Here is a 19,293-nt window from a genome sequence, read left to right on the forward strand (position 1 = left end):
CTGTAAAAATCATGGGGTTGCTGTGTTACCTGGTTCACAAAAAATACCTCATGTTTTTAGGCAGCCAAGATGTGGTACATTGACCACGATCATGTCAATGGTAATGGCTTTCAAGATACAGTAGTCCTTAGAGAAACTCTGTCCATCCTTCAGATGTCTCACCTAGATTAGGAGCAGCAGGTGAAACAGCTGTTAGCTGGGTATTGAGCTGGCTGTGGATGTGGTGTACAGCTGTGTGCTTTCCAGAATAGGGCATGGTTAGCAGGGAGCAGTTCTCCAGGAGCACTCAGGTGCTGCTCAGGGAGGCGAGGTAAGTGCTTTGGAATTGGCCTTGCTGGTTCCCAGCAGCACTCCCCTTTCCCAGGGTGTAGTTCCTTGTACATGCAGTTCCTGGATTCCCGGTGCTGCCTTAGGCAAGGATGCCCGAGCTCACCTGCCTGCAGAAGCCCCTGTGCTGCTCTGGCCTTTCCTGGCACGGCTGGGACATGCCCGGTGCCCGCTGGGCTCTGCCAGGCGCACGCAGAGGCAGACCCAGCCCCGGGCTTGCAGCAGGCAGCTCAGGGATTTGCAGTGTTTGCAGTGGCCTCGGCAGTGCCAGAGCCGTGCTGCTGTCCCGTGGGAACGGGAGCTGGCTGTTGGTTTGGTGCGAGCCAGAGGGTGATGTTCCCACTGCCTGCATGCAAGTGTGGCTAATGGTGCTGGAGCTGAGCACTTGGCTGCTTCCAGCACCAGGGGAAAATAGGTGCTTTTTAAACAGAGGTGCACGTGGTGAAAATGTGGCTTGTGTTTGTTTTGTTTTGTTTTTATTATTGTTGTTTTGGTTTGTTTTTTGTTTTTTCATTGGAAAAAACAGAAATATGTTGAGTAATTGTGTACAGAATTGCAGTGGGACAGTATTTGTATCCAGTTTATTATTATTCTTTAAAGGGATAGCTTTTTGTAGTTGCTAAAAGTAACAGCTTATGTAAACGTTCTTAAAAAGCAGGAAAAAGGAGAGATAAGATACTTCAGAGTGTATTTTGGAGGGGTATATACTTTGCAGTGTGCATTAGGCATGCATCAGTACCTGCCTAATGCACCCTGTCATGGATTATTGCTCCTGCTTAGATTGAACACTTGCCAAGTTCTTTCAGAATGACAATGAGCTGCTTTGTTCAGGCTGATGATTCGATTGCAGTTTGAAACTCCAGCACAGAGAGGTAGTCAGCTACAGAGCATGTGCACCTCTTAATAAAATGGAAAAACAGATACAAACCATAGGAAAGTTAGCAGGCCCTTCTGTGTATAGATGAAAAAAATAGAAAATACTTCTGGAATAATTAGAATCTGGCAGAGAATGCAGGAAAGGTTTTTAAATAGGCTTTTCAGCATATAAACAGATCTTTTCAACAAACATTGCTAATCTCGTTATGCTTCTACGTAGTCCTTGCTATGCAGATAAGACTTGTCCAACCTGTTACTTGGTACATGCTGTTATGTAAGTGAAAAACTCAAAAGGATAGGAAACCTTTCTTTCATGCATGATGTGTTTGCTGCTAATTTCTATGAAAGTATGAAAGAATTCATCTCTTTCATATTTTTAAACTTTTCTTAATCTCAATTTAGTTACAGTACTATCGTGTTCTTAGCATGTTAGATTTGATTTACTCACTTGTTTGGGAAGGATTTACAGTAAGAATGTTTCACAAGAAGTTGTTCTTGTGTTTAATAGGTTGCAGGGGATTAAAGATTCTGGAGGCAGAGTTGCACATATCCATATTTCTGAGACAGTTTCAAATGCTCATATTTGCAGGTTTTGCTTTTGATATGCCTCACAGCAAATTAAACCACTGATAGCATTTGATGTGGAGTTAATTCTTTGAACAGCTTCAGAATTTGCAGTCGGGAAAGGAGCAAGTTCTCAGGCTGATGTTACATTTTACACGCTGGGCTTTGAGCTGCATTGAGCTGTCAGCTCCAGGAGCCTGTGCTGGCTCTCAGCTGGGATGGCCACAGAGGGAAGAAAGGAGGACCCTTTGGACTGTGCAGGAAATCTGAGGTGAAAGGCTCTTGGGCTCTGCAGAGCTCTCACTGCCAGCCCTTTCCAGCTGTCTGACAGCATTTACAACAAGCTGGATGAAGTCAGCTCTTTAAGAAACGGGGGTTTGGGGATGGCTGAAGGGGAGCCAAGCTCAGCTGAGCTGTGTGTGAAGCGAGAATGTGGCAGTATGTGTAGGCTGTGGCACCTGTGGGCCACATGGCAGAGTGACTGATGGAATAGGAGCTGCTTGTCCGAGCAGGGACAAGGTCAGCTGATAGCAGGCTCTGGGGAAAAACCAGTGAAATATTCACTTGGCCAGATGTGCAGGGATGGTAGCTGTGTGGGGAGAAGCGTTGTGTGAGATGGGATTTAAAATGCGCACACATGAAGCAGCTGCTCACTAAACATTTCGGGTTTTTTCTACAAACTGTGTATCTTGTTGAAATTCTTTTTTTACAGTAGTGGAGAACAGTAATGTTGGGGGTTTTTTAGTGGCATTTTGGAAATTCTATAAAATCAATGAACAAAAGGCATGTCCACTTGAATAATTTTAATGTAGTCCTAAAATAGAAAATTTACTGCTTTTAACTTCCTGCACATGCAGTAAGCATTTCAGTATCCTCTCAAAGAACTAAGGCAATAAAATAGATGGTAAGATTTCAGTCTTTGATTTAACTTGAAAAAGTATTTAACATAGAAAATTAACCATTCATTTTCTGAAATTTAACAGCTGCTATCACCTGGATTGTTATTTTTCTTTTTTTTACATTGCTATAACTTGCTTTTTATCTTAAGGCCTTTTAGCTGAGAGTTCTTTCAAAGCTTTATCATTTTTATGAGGATACTGGAGAAACTGTAACTGGGTTGGAGGGGACCATTGGGCTTTGCTTGACTATTTCTGTGCTACATGAGAAATAAAATATTTGGATATCAGGTGGGAAGAAACAGTAGGTCTCAGCAAGCATGGCTTAATTTCCTTTAACCACTAAGGTGGAAATATGTGTGTACCAAAATGTTGCAATTGTGTGAAAAAAATGAATTAAAATAGGTCTGGGAAATTAATATGAAAGGTAAAAATGCTTTTTGATGATCCCTTAATTATTTGGTTCCTTTTCAGATAGTACTAGTTTGCAACAGCGTTTTAACCCTAATCTCTCATGATTTGCCAGTAAAGAACATTGTTTTAGAGCATACTTTAAAGAAATAGAAACCTGATTTCATTTTTGCATTCTGCTTTTTGTGCATTACTACTGCAAACACAGTTCACTTGCTGCCTTTAAATCTATTGATTTTATTGAACAACAAGAACAGCAAAAAAGGAATTTCAAGGCAAAACCAAATTAACAGGTAGGATAGGTTTTATATAAGGTAGAATGTAGGTTGTACCCTATGCATTTTCCCAGGCAAGCCTCCAGCAGTTCATCCCAGGTGCTGGATTCCTGCCATTGAGATGAGGAATTCAGAGGCAGATGGGTACAGTGGGAGATTTCATGCACCGCTTCACTGAAGAAAGCCTTCAGACTGCTGGGCGGCAGCTGATAGCCACTTCTGACTATTCAAGTGTGCCTTGTCAGCGTTAGAGACACTGATATTTTGCTAGTGGTGGGTGAGTTAATAAAATATCACCATCCTGCCTCTGTTTCCACTGGGGAACACCTTCTCCCCGTGCTGGGCAGTTGTGCACCCATGTACATGCTCTGAAAGGATTGCTGCTCACCATGTGGTGGTTACCCTGCTCCTGTGCTCATGCTGCTGATTTAAAGAGCCCTGCCAGAAAGATTTGGCTTAGAGATAACAGCTGAAGCCGGGCACTGAAGTGCAGAGTGCTGGAGGATCTGGCCAAGCTTAACAAAACTTGAGATTTGGCATTCTTCCACCGATTTTACTTCAATCACATAATTTTCCTGAGCTGGGGTTTGTAAGACAATGAGTTAAATTTGTTTACATGTCTCAGGCTGACTTAAACAATCAAGAGAAATGCATGATGTTTTTTATTGTAAGTGACATGTAGATAATCAAGAGGAAGAAGCACTGTGGGAGGGAGTAATGCTGCAGGGCAGCCCATTCCCAAGTAGTGGGAGGTGTTCCAGGTGCTGTTGATCCTGGTGGAGAGCAGAATGTGTCAAGCTGAGTCTCTGACGGGTCTACTCACCTTAATTTTTCTTGCTGCTTGCCTACTACCTGAACACTGACTTAACCCAAATCGCCCCCGTGCTGCTCTGACACGGCCACGTGTGAGTTCAGGTCGACGCGCTCAGTTCCCGGCGCTTGCCAAGTGCTTTACCGCCGTTTTGATGAAGGGAGAAGTGCGGCTCGCAGCAAGCTGCAGGTGCTGCAGAGGCAGGGAAGGTGCCCGGAACAGTTGTGCAACAGCGGCTGGGGCACAGGGCCGGTGACCCTGCTGTGCCAGCAGCCCTGCGCTCGCCCTCTGGCAAGTCGGGAATAATGCCAGGTTGCATTTTGTGCATGAGAGACTCCGTGACTGCAGCTGGCTTTTAAATCCATAAAAATGGGAAAAGGTCACTTCTGAGAAAATCGTGGGTGAGTCAGAGTCCTTGCTCGGTTGGAGCAGGATCTGCTCAGCAGGGAATGCCGATTCTCCGTGGAAGCGGATTCTCAGACAAAGGCAGGATGTAGCAGGCTGTCAGAGGGATCTGGGTGTACCAGCTGAGCCTGGCCAGATTGGCCCTGGCTCCTCTGTGCGAGGAGGCACTTGGGGCTGTGTGAAAATGTTTGCTCAGCTGTGCGACAGAGCGCTGTAAATGCGTTAGAGGCAAACTGATGCTTCCCATTTTGATACAGAGAGTGAAGTTTAGAATAACTTATTTTTCACTGTCACCTCTGCAAAATAAACCCATTGGGGCAGCTGTTTTATCTGTATCCTGCCAAAGGTAACTTTCTGATCCTTGCTGATGAGGTGAGAAGGCTCCTTCCTCTTGCCTGCAAATGCTGCTCACAGGGAAGTTCAGTCTTGTCGCGGTTGGGTCCCCGCAATCAAGGCTGCCTGGTGTGCAGCCGTGAGAGGGCTCTTAAAATCCGGGGAACTCGGCCTGGACTCGGGTCCCGTCCGAGACTGCGCTTCTAGAGCTGCTCCATCAGCCGCAGCCAAGGCGCCAGCAGCTTGGATTCTTTCTCGCATGCCCGATCCCTGGAATAGCGCCGGAGTTGCGGATCTTTACTCACCTACCCACAAAGACACGCATGCCTTCGGGGCTGAATGGCAGTCAGAGCACTCACGTGGCTGCAGGAAATCCTGGGATGTGTGCCTGAGCCTGCCGCGTACAGAACGCCTTGCACAGGCCAAGTGGTCAGGATTTTTCATTGCACATACCCGGTGATTTAAATTTTTCACATTTCCTGCCTTGCCTGCCACATCCAGAACAAACAAAGCCTTAAATTCATCAACTCCTTGTCTGCTTTCCTTGTAATTACACTTCACACAATCACACCTTCTTAAAAGTCCTTCTAATATATTTGCATTTAAATGGAGAATGACAGCTTTCGTGTTCCCCGTCTAACTTATAATTAACACCTTTTCTGACTGTTCTGTTAACGTCACCTGCATGGGGAGAGGCTGAAAGTCTGGGTTACTTTGGAGACTTCATTTCTGCAGCAACACAAGTGCAGATGCTGCCTCTTGGTTTGTGCAGGTCTTCGGCTATGGCACCATAGCTCCATAATTGTCACATTTTTTCAGATTTCCTAAGTTGCTGTTGTACGTGGCAGTTTATGACTGAATAATAGATTTTAAGCATTTCAGGGTGTGAGGGAAAGTCCAAGTCATAAACTTTTCACTTGTTTGCCTTTCTTGAGTAGGCACAAAAAAGGTTGTGACTGTCAGATATTTGCATCTTTTGACAAATCTGCTTTTTCCTCTTTTGAGACTTCAGTGGTTTGTGGACCACGGGCTGAGAAATCTTGGAGTGTGTTTTTAAGTGCATAGCCATTTGCACTGGGGTTTAAGTTGAGGCTATGAAGGATCTGTCATGTTTGAAGAACATCTGAGAGTTCCCAGTTCCTGCAAAAGTCGCTGGGCGCTGCAGGGGCTCAGTTCTTAGGAAAAGATCAGGCTTACTCCTGGGAACTGCTTGATGATCAAAGGCCTATTGATGCTGAAAGGAAGCAAAAGCCTTTTAATGGCTGAGTAATGAATATAATTTTAAACTTGGCAACAGTGGGAGGAAACAAATAAGTAAGAATTTGAACCCAAAGATTACCATAGGAGAGACTGAGTGAGAAGATGATTAATGTTACAAAAGTAGAACTTTTTTTTTTCTGGCAAAGGCCAACTTAGCTTCTACTTAAGTAAAGTGGCAGTTCCCTTCTGCCTGTTACAACATCCCAGCCTTCTCTGCTTCAAATTTTTATTTTTTTGTGTAACCTAGGAGGCTATGTGTTTAAACCATAAAAAGAGGTGTATTCAGGATCATTTTTCCATATGCTTTGAAGGAAAGGTTGCAGCAGTGCTGCATTTTCTTGGAACACATTTTTTGTCCAAAAATATTTGACAGGAAGTTTCTTGCAGTCATTGTAGATAAACAGGTGGGCTGTGAGGCCTTGGTCTCTTGCTCAGTGGTTCTGATATCCCTGTCATGTAGTCAGGAAACAGGGCTGGATAGATGTGATGAGTTGAAGGAGCTAGAGGAAGCAAAATCTTGAAAAGCTAATTCCAATTCATATCACTTCAGTGTGAGGATATGTGTTTTTGGGAAGCATGTACCAAAGCTGATTGATGATGATGATGCAGAAAATGATTGACTAACTGTACCATCTGTTGTACTTCTACCCTGTGTTTTTCTCTTACCACTTGTGTATGTTCAAACTGTGTATTTTCTGAGAAATAGTGTTTGATGTGAAACAGAAGTTAAAAGATTCGGCAAGTCACAACTTGTCGATGTCTCCATAAAGGAAAGGAAGCAAAGGTTAGGACAGGGAGTTTTGGATGCTGTTTGGTATTAGCTGTAGTGTTGTCCTTCCATCTGCTTGTGTTGCACTCACTGTCAGGCTGTGTAGGTGATACCAGCGTGGGAGCTGAGCACAGCTGTGATGCTCAGGAGCTTTCTGTGCCATGACTTTATCTGTGTTTCTTTTCAGGCTGATGAAAGACACTGTGTATTTAATCTTTGCAGATGTATCTTGGCTCTATAAATTGTGGTAATTTTTCTGTGGAGATTTTAATAGAAACTGAGCTGGGGTGCTGCAGGAAGGCAGTTGTGATGCATCCTTGTGATCTGTTTAATTGTTTTCAGGAATGATGTGTCTTACCTTAAGCAAAAATATGTCTCTCAATCATGATTAGCATTTTCTCACATTAAAAAAGAGTCAATGTTAATAACAAAACAGTTTAAATAAATTTATATTTTCCTCCAGTTGTACTAAAATGAAATGTTGTGTCTCAGTGTTTCAGAGGAAGAGATTCTGCATGTTGAGAGGGAAGTGTTCTCTGTGTGTTTGCTTTTTAGCCTTTTTCCACGTTCCTTCCTTGCTCCTGGATAAGTCCTTTTGGGAGCCAGTACTATATCTTATTACAATTAAAGCAAATTTTTATTTTCATTTAATTTTCACTTGGAGAACACAGGGGACATAGGAGGCAAAATTTCTTCCTGCACTAGTCTATTTTTTGAAAATGTTGTCATGTCCTGGATTGTCACATATCAGCATTTGAACCTATGTAGTAAGGGCTGGCATGTTGCTGAGAGCAGCTTCAGAGCACGTCGGCATTTTATGGCTTCTGTTACAGACCCAAGTCTGGATGGTGTTGCGGATCAGGGCGTGTGCTTTGCAGAACTTCCTGAACCAAATCCCTTATTATGGGAGCCAGTGCAGTGCCTTCACCTTGGGCTGCTTGGAGCCTAGCAGAATTCTACTGTTTCAGTCTGTATCAAAGCACTGTTTGGGGTTTTTTGGGGGGTGGGGGTGATCTGTGGATGTATCCCCTAATTCCCAGGCTCCCATGTGCTCCGTGTGTTGGTGCCGTGCCTCGAGGTTCATTTGCAAACCAGTAAGGAAGAGCTTGGGGGTGGTTTTGAGGTTTTTCTTGAGTTCTCATTCTAGGAAAATCTGAGTGTCAAAGCTGTGACTCTGAAGAGGTTCCTGAGGAGCAGGAGTTGGGGTTCTCCCCACAGCTTGGGCAGTGGCAGGGCTGGGGCAGTGCGTGTGTGAGGGGCACCTTGCCGGAGCCTGGCAGACGGCGTCTCCGTGTGGGTTTCCTTGCTGGCGCCGGGCAGGACATGGCGACCTCCTCTCCTCTTGGCACGGGGCCACGCAGGGCCTGAGCTGACCGTGCTTCTCAGGGGCTTTCTGCCTGGCTTCCTGACTCTTGACCTTAGGGACGTGCCCTGTGATTTACAGCATAGCCCAGGTTTTCAAAAGGTTTTCGTGATACATATACGATAAAATAGAATTGGAAGGGGTTTTAGTTCTTGTCTTCAGACAGTTTAAGGTCTTGCCTGCAGCTTCAAGAGGGGAAGGCTGCTGCTCTCAACTGCATTATTAAATGAATAGCTACTTAGTGTTTTTTCCCCTTATCCTTCTGCTTCTGAAACTGTAGCTCCTTCTGTTCAATGAGGCTGGAGGAAAACTCGGAATGAAAATTACATTGACCCGATTCAGACGGGAGGCAGAGGGTGGGTGGTGATCCCGAGCAGCAAAGGGGAGGGGAGTGACCCCTGGCCTGGCTGCAGGGGCAGCTGGCTGTGCATGGCCAGCAGCCTGGGCCATGGTACCCTGTGAGGGTATTGAATACTGAGCAGTGCGCGGTGCTCCCATACCTGTGTGAGCCCCCCTGTCTGCTGGGAGGGTCCTGAGCTGAAACCTTTGTCTCCTCTGAAACCTTCAGGAACTGGCACTATGGCAGATAGGCAGTGTCCCTGCCCTTCCCCTCTACCCCCCCTCCACACTCTTTAGAAAGAATTTATTGCTGGGAAGAGAGCTTGGGGTCAAGGAAGGTTCAGGGGAAGAAAAGGCCTTTAGAAGTATTACAGCTGCTGTCTTTGCAGCAAGCAGCACATAAGTTGCTTTACATTCAGTGTTAGGGTACATATAGGAAACATAGCTACTTGTTATCATAAATATTATTGTTGTGAGAGATTCAAGTGGTTTAGGGTTTTCCTTTTGTTTGAATGTAATCAGAACCTCTGAGCAAAACAACTCGATTACTTGAGTTTGGGTGCTTGCCAGCCTAGAAATAGAAGGACATCTGTAATCCACATGGATGTAAGTGCAGTATTTTAGTAAAAAGCAATTTTCAGGGTCATAATATGTAGCCTGCCTTTTTGTGAAATACATTCACTTAAAAAAATCATTTGCAAGCATACCATTTTAGATAGCAAATCTAGCCAATATTGCTTCTAGTTTGCCTTATAATTTTTACTAAGATTTTGTATTTTGCAGTTGGTGTTTCCCTCACCTGACTGCACAAAGCTTTTCTGGCACACACAGTGTAACTGCCCAGCTAACTGCTTATAGATAGGAAATTGCTGACATGCAAAATTACATCAGAAGTACAGGGGAAGTGGTTCTATTATACAGTTTATTACAGAAGGATTGTAGGTATTTACTGAAGGTCAGTGATTCCTGCTTTCTTCTTTTTTCTTTTATGAATGTTTAAAATTGTTTGCAGGAGTAGGGTACATAGCTATTACTGGACACTTCTGTTTTGCTATATTTGGAAACAGTTTGACACTAGCAAAGTTGGAAACTATGCTAAACGTGCACAGTCTAACCCCTGAATATGTTTTTCTGCCTTAGTGGTACAAGTACATCCTTACTGCAGTTCCGTATATAGAAATTTGCCATCTGTCAGCATCATTTTCCAGAGCTCCCACTGAGTCAGGAAACCCCCTCTGCAGCAGTCGGACCTCTTGGTAAACTGCTAGCAAAGGCAGTCCTCTGCCTCTCCTCTAGGGATGATTAAACTTTCAGAGGATGGCTATTGGTGTAACATTTGGGAAGATGTCACTGGTGGGGTGGACAAGGCTCTTCCCTTGCAAAGTGGGCACTTGAGAATTGGCGAGTATGAAGAAGAATATAGGGATTGTATGTATACAGTAGACTGTGCAGTAGAGTAGAAATAAGGCAGGAGAGAGATGCCTGCATGCTTTTCCTTCCCCACTGTCTATAAAGATTAGGGCAAGAGATTCCCTTGTTTTGCAGTAGAATTTCAGAGGCAAGGTGTATTTAAATGGTCTGGCTTGCCTTGAAATCCTTCTGCTGTGCATGTGGCACAGGTTTATTGGTGCTTTGGCATGGGGCTGGTGGAGTTGAGTGCATGCAGATGTGGTTGAGGAGGAACAGAGGGATTTGACCTGGTGTTTTCTGAGTTTCTGAGACCTTTCTAAATATGTTTGTGTAATTGCTTTAAATGCAGCTGCTTGGGTTTCCTGGTGAGCAGCTTTCAAGCCTGTTTATTGCCAAGCAACATTGCCTTGTTTTTTGTCAAATAGACAAAGTTTGTTCTTTGAAAGTGGCAACACCTTCAAAATAATGGATTCTTTTACTCCTCAGGGAAGAGTTGGGGTGGAAATCTGAACAACAAGAATGTTAGTTTTTCACAGTTATTGTTGCAAATGGATTTGCCAGCTGGTGTGCTTGTCACCCCCACTGACTGCTCCTTAATTTGCTTCACAATGAAATGGATGGATAGCTTTTTCCTTCCCACTGTTCTTGAAGGATGGTATCAGGAATAGAAATCACTGAGAAGGATGCATATACCTTGTGTGCCACATTACTGTGTTGTGCAGCAAATTCTTGATATAACTGATTTGTCAGCTGTAACTATCCCATGGATTTCAAGGTTGCTTTGGATGTAAGCTATTGTCTGAAACCAGGGTTTCTGTACAGAGTAGATACTTGTTGATAACACTGGTGCACCATGATAATCATCCTTCCTTTCTCTTCTTCCTGAAGCTTGTGCAATGAAGACAGAAATTTGCTGCGCATTCGAGAGAAAGAGAGACGGAGTCAGGAGGTTCTGGAAGACAAAAAACAGTTTTCTGAGAAAACTCCCCTCTTTGCAGAACCCTACAAGGTAATGGTAGGGGGGGCTGGGAGGGGAAGAGAGGAGGAGAGAGGGCTGGGGTGGAAGAGGAAAGCTGTGGCTCTGCATAGACTTGAGCATGATAAATACAAACACAGCATTTTCCCATCTGCTTAATTTCAATTCCTCAGAGTATGTGCTTGAATCTCAGTTGGTTGTGCAGGAGCAGTATGGACTTTGGGCTGGCCTCCTGTAGTTTGAGGGAGGGTGCTCAGGAGTAGCTTGGCTGCCTGTCTGTCTGCAGCTGTGGGTGTAAGAAATGAATCTGATGTTAGCACTCCTGGAGGCTGCAGGTGCACCAAACTTGGCTTGATAGTGGCTTAAGCAGTCCCATCTGCTTTGGAGACATTTGCAGGATCAAGATGAGCTTACCTAACTTCGCTCGTGGTGATGTGTGATGCTTAAGTTAAGATCCTGAAGAATGTCTCTTCCATGAGCTGCATCTCTTGGGGGGCTTTTGAAATGTTCACCTCTTTGTTCTTCTGTTGCAGACTAATAAAGGAGATGAGTTGTCTAGCCGAATTCAGAACATGCTGGGCAATTATGAGGAGGTCAAGGAGTTCATGACCAACAAATCTTGTCAAAACCTTATTGGGATTCCAAAGAGCGTTGCCCCTCAGTTTGCCCCCGGGCCGCCTGAGAAGGCCATCCGTACACTGCCATCTTCATTCCAGCACCTGACCCGCCGTCCACCCGTGGGACCCATGGTTGTACCCCCTCGCCCTCCAAGCCACTCCAGCCACTACCCAAAGGCACAGCCAGGAACAGAGCCAGCTTTGGGTTTGCACAGCAAGAGCCGCAGCTCGGCCAGCGCTCGCAGCCACGGCCCCGAGCACGGCCGCGGGGGCCGGGACGCGCAGGCAGGCTTTCCCCACAGCCACCATGGCAGGCCTGGCAGCGGGGAAGGTCGGGCTCATGGCCTGCAGGCCTCCCCTCTGGCGCTTTCCCCCTTCCTGCCATGTTTGTTGTCTTCTCCCGTGGCACCCCTGTCACCTCTACATTCCAGCCAGCATATCAATTCCAGGTCACAGAACAGCAGCAAAAGTCATGGGTCAACCTACAATCAAACCAAATCATTACAGGACTTGGTGACGGGATCACAGGAGAAGGAAAGTCGGGACAGCCCAGCCGTTACCTTGACCAGCACCACTCAGCCTTCCTCTCAGACTTTTCCCCCTTCTTTGACATCAAAAGCCAGTGCAATGCAGCAGAAACCAACTGCCTATGTCAGACCCATGGATGGCCAAGATCAGGCATCATTTGAATCCCTGGAGCTCAAACCTCTCCTGGAGGAATACCATGAAGGATCCAATGACGATGTCTCGGATTTGAAGGCCAAAGTTAAAGCTGAGCTATCCAAGCTGGAAACCCTCTCTGAGCCCAAGGAAGAGACTGATGAAGATCTGTCAGATTTGAAGGCAAAAGCCAAAGTAGAACTATCCAAATTCGAAACCCCTTCTGAGCCCATAGAGGTGAGTGCAATTTTTGGGCATGTCTGTTAGAGCAGAGTAAGTTTGGCTGTGGGAGAACAGGTCATCAAACAGCAGTGACTGCCAGAAGCAGGGATGACTGTGTGTGTTTGGAAGGTGCATTTCAGGTTGACCTGGGTGTAAGATACCTGTTTGAATGGTCAAAATGTGACACTTCCTGTGATTTTCCTGTTGTTTTCTCAGTGAGGCTACAGCAGGTTTTATAGCTTGAACTTGCCTCTGCGCCCATAATTTTTTTCCTCTAATGCTTGTTGTAAAGAAGGGGAAAATGATATAGTGAGAAGATCAAGTGTTGATGCAGAGTGTCAGGACTCAGTGGTGGAGTGTGGAGGCCCCAGATCCTCACTGAATATAGACAGCCAGCAGTGCAGTGGATTCTGTGGTCACCTGGGTTTTGTGACTGGGAACAGCAAAGATTCTCCTCTGTAAGTTTGTAAAATTTCACTGTAGACCCACAGGAAAGTATGACTTGATATTGCAAGTTTTCTTGTTGTACTCCATCTGTTTTTGCTGACCCAGTGCCACCTCTCTGGTTTGTCATGTGGGATGGAGACAGAAAACTGGTAAAGCCATGGGAGAGGAGGAGCAGCATTGTACATGGGTTGTTCAGCAAATGCAGCTCCTTTTCCTGTGCCCCCTGAAGCCCAGTTTCAGTTGTGCCAAGGGACCAGCACGCTGACTCTGCCTGCCTCGGGACTTGGCCTCCTGTGAGCTCAAAGGCACGTGGTTCCCTGGTACATTTTGGGGATTTACTGGGCTCATCCTTCAGCCCTGATGTTGTTGCTATGCCCTATGGGATGTAGGAACCCATGGTCCTAAAGCAGCTGGGCAAGGAGGGTTTCAGAGATTGTTTCAATTTGTGTTTTGCCGCCTCTGTAATGAAAAGAAAGAGTGTGGGTGCAGTCTCTTTTTCATGGAAAAGGGTGTGGATCGGCTGCAAATGGCTGTAGGCAGTATCTTGTGGGAAATGAGAGGAAGCTGTCAAAATGACATTGCTGAGAAGTTGTGAAAATACTTTCATGCTGAGAGACTTTATTTGCTACCAAGTAGGTTTGGCATTGCACATCACACCTCAAAACAGGAAGTTCACTGAGGTCACATTACCTTATTTGCTTAACCAGATTTTACTCCTGGGAGAGGAAGAAAGCAGTGCAGGGCATCACCTTTTACATATCTTATTGTCTCATCTGTATTATTATCTTATCTCTTTTTCCATCCCCGTCCTTCTTCTGTCATCTCATGTAACTCTGGTTTAATACGGATTTTGGTAGTGCAGCATTATATATGGTGCTGTGTGCTGAATGAGACCTTTTTCTCACTTTCTGTTGAGCACATGAGTCTGAGTCCAAATGCCAATGAAAATCCTACAGTTGCCAGTGCAGAAGTAGCATTGCTCATGCTCCTTCTGTTTCATCTGTGGTAAAGTAGGAATGCAGTAAAAAGGGAATTGAAGATAACAAAAAAAATGTTTTTGCACAGGTCAGGACCCTGGTTTTAATTATATGCTTAGTCCATTTTGAAGCTGATAGAGGAATCTTTTTTTGTGAATATGCTGAATGATTCTGCTTTGCAGTAGGGATCTTTGGGCTGCGGCCCCTGATTGTTTTCTGTGCATAGGCAGGCAGGAATACAGGCATTTTGGATAATGGCTCTGTAAGCTCTAGTGAAAAATACATTACTTTGATTCCTGCTTTTTTTCAATCTTGTCATTGTCACATTTGCTTACTTCTGTTTGGTCTCAGTGATGAGCATCTCTTTGGTAATAGAGCCCTCCAGGGCTGAAGCCTGGAGGGAGAAGAGGAAGAAACAGTGAGGTGGCACCCCTGGGTGTATGGGCTGTGTGCTGGATGTCCTGTTCAAGAGAAGCTGCTTGGGGGTCTGTTGGCTGGAAGATTGTCCCCCTCTTTAGTTCTTGGTGAAACAGGAGATGTGGGGAGGCTCCTGCCCTGCAACGATCCTGACAGTAAATAGTTCTAGACTAGCAGAAACTCTGTTGTTCTTCCCTCTTCCCTGAATGGTTTGGCCCCACTTTACTGAACAGCCACATGCCAAATACAGTTTTTCCTGTGATCTCCCTTGACAGGACTTAGGAAAGCCATTTCCTTAACATGTGTTCTGGTTAATTGAATTTCTAAGGCATGTTTCACCTGCAGCTGTGAATTCATTATTGACAGCTCCTGCTCATGGGAACACTGAAAAGTTCAGCCTTCCAGGCCAAATAGACACACAGTTTCACTGCAGAGTGAATGAATCCACAGTGGATAAGCGTGCAGTGACTCACTTTGCATTGACAGAGACACTGAGCAGCTCTTTCCCCTCTTCCCCAAATCAAAGCCTTCACTTTCAAATGTCATCACTGTTGCTTTAAGGCATCTTCCCAAATTTGCTGTGAGAAGATTTAAAAATATAGCACACATGTAGAAGCTTGGATGTATCCCTTCTCTTCATGTGCCAGGTTTTTCCTCTTCTCCAGCACCTAAACAAAGATGCTTTTAAAGCCATTCTCCCTCTCCATGTCTCTAGGAGGGCTGCAGCACCAACAAAGACCCTTGTATTGCCTCTGTTGACACAGACTGTGATGTGTGAAAGGGAATCAGTTTGACAGCAGGGGAAGAAGCAGCCAGGCTGTTTGGAGGGAGATTGTTTATAAATCCTCAAGCATTATTAAGGACATAATGTATGGAGAAATGTACAGCCCTTGATGCTCATTGAAGGTTTGGCTTTGTTTTCCCAAAATTTTGGGGGGTATTCGGGCATAGCTCCTTCTACCTGGTGTAATGAGGCCTCATCAGGCTCTCCTGCCTGTGAACTGGGAAGCAAAAAGGGAAGCAGCCAGTTTAGAACCCCTCAGCAACAATGAAGCAGCCCAGATGTGTAAAGTCATTTTGGTAATAACACTGTATTTATTCTTGTGTACAAGTTGCTGTCATTGAGCTGTGTTTTCCTCAGTAAACATTTATCAATTTTAACAGTATATAACAACCAATTAAAATGTGGTTGTTGTATATAGTAGATAGGAATTACTAAATACCAGTGAAGATGTTTGGATGGCAAAAAAAAAAAAAAGTCTGTTCTAGGTAAATAATATTTCACTGGACTTCTCTTCATGGCGCCTGAGTTTTTCTACTGGCAGAAGCTGTCAGACAGGTGAACCGTGTAAAGTAGAAATGAACATGTTGTTTTAATTCTGCATAATTTCAAAATGAAAATTTTTAAAGACACATGTAGCACTGTTGGCCTTATATAATGAATACACAGTAGTCAGCATTAAGCTACTGTCATCTTCCTACCAATCTTTTATGCATTTCTCATTTACTGAATAGAAGGAGACTGTGTTTTGTTTGGGTTTTTTTTTTTTCCCTCACCCCTTGTATTCCTTTTTTGACTATTTTATTTTCCTTGCTTTGCACCAGGACAAGTAACAAGGTGTTACTTCTATGCCGCCGCTGCTGCCCTTTTTATAATCTGAAGTGCCTCAGGTGATTGGGGAAGGGTTTCCATGCTTCCCCACAAGGCATTGTGTCAATTTGTCTTGCTGCTGGTGTGTGACTGCTAAAGAAGCAGATCAAACATGAATGAGAATTGTTACTTTTTTGTTTTGGATACAAAAAGTTGTAAAGGCAAAAAAAGTAAGCTTCAACCTCACCATAAGAGCTGAAAGTGTCATTTTTGGTAGGCTTCCCTAACAACTTGCATGTAAATATCTGAAGCTGTGCCGTCCAAGGCCTTTCCCACAAGTCTTGGGCATTGTGGTGTGAGCAGAAATGAATTGCAGCCAGAGGAAGGTTTACTGTGGGATTCTCTGCTGCTCATTGTCATACCAAGTGCCCAAAGACAAATTCTTTCACTTGGGTCTTCTCCATGTTCCCTTTTGGCGCTCAGAAGTGAAAGCAGTTGGTACTTTTTATGCACTTACATTGTTTTAATTTCTTGTTCCCCTCATTCACTGGGTTGCAGGTACTTCCATAGGCAATGACCTTGATTGCTGCCTCTTGGGATGGTTGCATGGACCACAGGCAGACTGAGGGTTTGACTAGTGGTTATGAGGTCAAGATAGCACACAGCTTTTGCATTTTTAAATGCATAAACACATTTTGGCTTCTCCTCTTTTTCCCTCAGATGATGAGCATGCAATATCTTAGGAGAAGTGACAGTCAATCCCAGTTGACAGGAAAGAATTATTCGTCAGTGCTGTGTTTTGGGTTTTTCAGCTTAACCAAGCCAGAGTGTGCGGGTGTAGTTATGTAATCAGAAAAAGCTACTTGTATTTGATTTAATAGGTCAGTCCCACTGGATGCAAAAGAGAATTTTCCCTTGTGTGCATCTTCTTTGGAAGAAGCCACATTTTCTATCCAGGCTTGAAATAAACCAGCAATAAAATGCCAAAGCAGCTCTGATGGCTCACGCGAATCATCCTCCACCAACCTCTCTGTAGATTTCTGAAACTCTCGGCGCTGTTTCTTGCACAAGTGGAAAGTGCCAAAGGGACAGATGTTGCCAATTTGAACTGTACAGGGGGAAGGCAAATATTGCTAAGCAACCGAGTGCTTGAGAGAATTTTTCGGAGAGGAGCCAAGGGAGTTATGTCTGGGAGCGCCTGCAGCTTCTCATGGCTCGGTGTGAGGGAAGAGATTAAAAGTTCTTTCCTGTCAGGGCTGACGCCGCCAGCACAAAAGACACCATAACCTATTGACACTGATTAGGGCTGACAAGGCAATGTACGAAAACAGGAAATCTGCCCTGCCATGTGGGAAGGCAGTAAGACATGTTCAGAGAGGTAAGTGCAGCACACAGCCGGTGCCAGGGTGGGGTCAGCAGTTGGCTTCAGCGGGACCAGGTGGAACCCAGGCAGGCACCCAGCCCCGTGAAGTCCAGGGCAGGTCGTGTCTGGGTCTGCCTTTCCCATCTGACTGGGAGCAGGTCGCTGAAGGACAGGCTGGCAGGGAGAGGGGAGTGTTTCAGTGAGTCTTGTAATAATTGCAGGCTGCCTCATGTAAATGGAGTGAACTTCTCTAGTTACTGAAGGATGAAAAAAGCTTAGAAACAAGGCAATTCTTAAAACACCTGTGTGTGGTTGTGCTTCTCCCTGGCCAAGCAGTACTTCATAGGTAAGTGCCAGCCTGGAGGTCTTTGCTTTGGTGGTCACAAATGCCACTGGAGATGTTTCCTCAGAGAGTGAATCTGCCTGTTTCAAGCTTCTGAATTATTTTGGCTGTAGACTCCTGGTTCAAGAGATGTGTTTTCAGGAATGAAACACAAGATTTATCTTCCTACATTGGTCATCACATTAGCACTCTCCTAATGCTACTTTGAGCACCTCCTGGACTTTGATCTGATTCTTTGCTTTGTTTGAGTATAGGGAAATGTTTAGCTAGCATGTGCTTTGTGTTGTATTTCTTACTTTATGAGATTTTTATTTTTTTTTTACTGGCCACCAGTGAGCCTCAGTGGAAGTGGCATTTTGCAGCTTAAGGATGCTCCATAGGAATATGGATCAGCACAGTGATATGGGTTGTGACAAGTCTGGTGGTACTGCCTTTGCTTTTTGGGCACTGCTCGCAGTGCTCGTGCCCCCTGTGGGTGCTGCAGCAGGAGGGTGCCTCACTGAGGTGTTGGTCAGCTCTGTGGTTTTCAGCCAGCACCAGCATCAAGGGGAGAGGAGTTCCCCTGCTTTTGTATGAGCTGGTACAGTCCTGCTTGGAGAAGGGCTTCTGATGGCCCTGAGTAGGGCATGAGATTGCCAGAGCTCACCAAAGCTTGACTACAGCAATGGTAACTTTTGACATGAAGTCAAGTAGTAGTGCTCCTGCCTTGGCACTACTCAGTGCAGTCTGTTTTTATATGAGTTATGCTTCTCTTATTTGTTTCCGTGTGTTGTTATTCTGTGCTTTGAAGTTTCGGGTCTCATTTTTCATTTTCTCTGATGTCTAACAATGTTGCTGTCTGAATTGTCTTTAACATCCTTCTCCCTCCCAAGCTTTAGATGCCAGTTTTTATCTTCATAATGATGAGCATTTATTTCTTAGACAATAAAATACTGCTGTATTGTTTTAAGCCAGGAGAATATTTTCATTCCCTGTTGGAAAAGGTGATACTCCTAATTGTTTGATCTGCTTTTTGACACACCAATTTCTCCTCCAAACTGCTTTAGCATTGTTACATTTTCTTGCCAATTTGTTCTGTGAGTCAAATGGTTCATAAATGTCATTAGATATTGAGATGTTCTTTTTGCATGCAATTAGGGGTATCTTGGCAGTCCAGTGTACTCCAAGCAAAAGGTCTGGGTGCATTCCCAGAGAGCCTCTGCCATCAGCCCAGCCTGCTTTTTATGTACCCAACCCCAGGGAGCCAAACTGCAGCTGGCATCGCTTTGTGCTCATTTCAAACCCAAAAGGGATGGATGCTGGAAATTGTTCTCTGTCCCCTCCCTTCCCCACACCTCCTCCATCTAATAAGACACTCTGGCCTTCTATGACTCCCTCCTTTCCAGGATACTGAATTCAACCACTTTGGCCTTTCTGCCTATTCTTTAGATGGAGCTTTTCTGGAATCAAAGGAGGAAGGAACAAGGGTGATGTTTGCTTTGGCTGCTAAGGAAATAGAGCTCAATAGTACTTGGCTTGTAGACTAATTTTTGACCAGTTACGAAACTTGACCTAAACTCCCATTACTTACAGAAACTCCAGTTTAGGTGACTTGTTCAAATGTGCACTTTCCTTTGAAGACAAACAGTAACTTTTGCTATT

General features: G+C 44.7%; 1 protein-coding gene across 1 annotated transcript in view; it reads left to right on the plus strand.

Annotated features, from left to right (window-relative positions):
* Positions 1-19,293, plus strand: part of AFF1 (ALF transcription elongation factor 1) — a 76,527-nt gene that overhangs the window by 12,066 nt on the left and 45,168 nt on the right. Inside the window, exons 2-3 of the mRNA XM_064711195.1 lie at positions 10,928-11,048; positions 11,549-12,529. Coding sequence (XP_064567265.1) covers positions 10,928-11,048; positions 11,549-12,529 — 1,102 coding nt within the window. The remainder of the gene's footprint in view (positions 1-10,927; positions 11,049-11,548; positions 12,530-19,293) is intronic.

The sequence above is a fragment of the Zonotrichia leucophrys genome, chromosome 4 (genome assembly GCF_028769735.1).
Source record: "Zonotrichia leucophrys gambelii isolate GWCS_2022_RI chromosome 4, RI_Zleu_2.0, whole genome shotgun sequence".
Lineage (NCBI taxonomy): Eukaryota > Metazoa > Chordata > Aves > Passeriformes > Passerellidae > Zonotrichia > Zonotrichia leucophrys.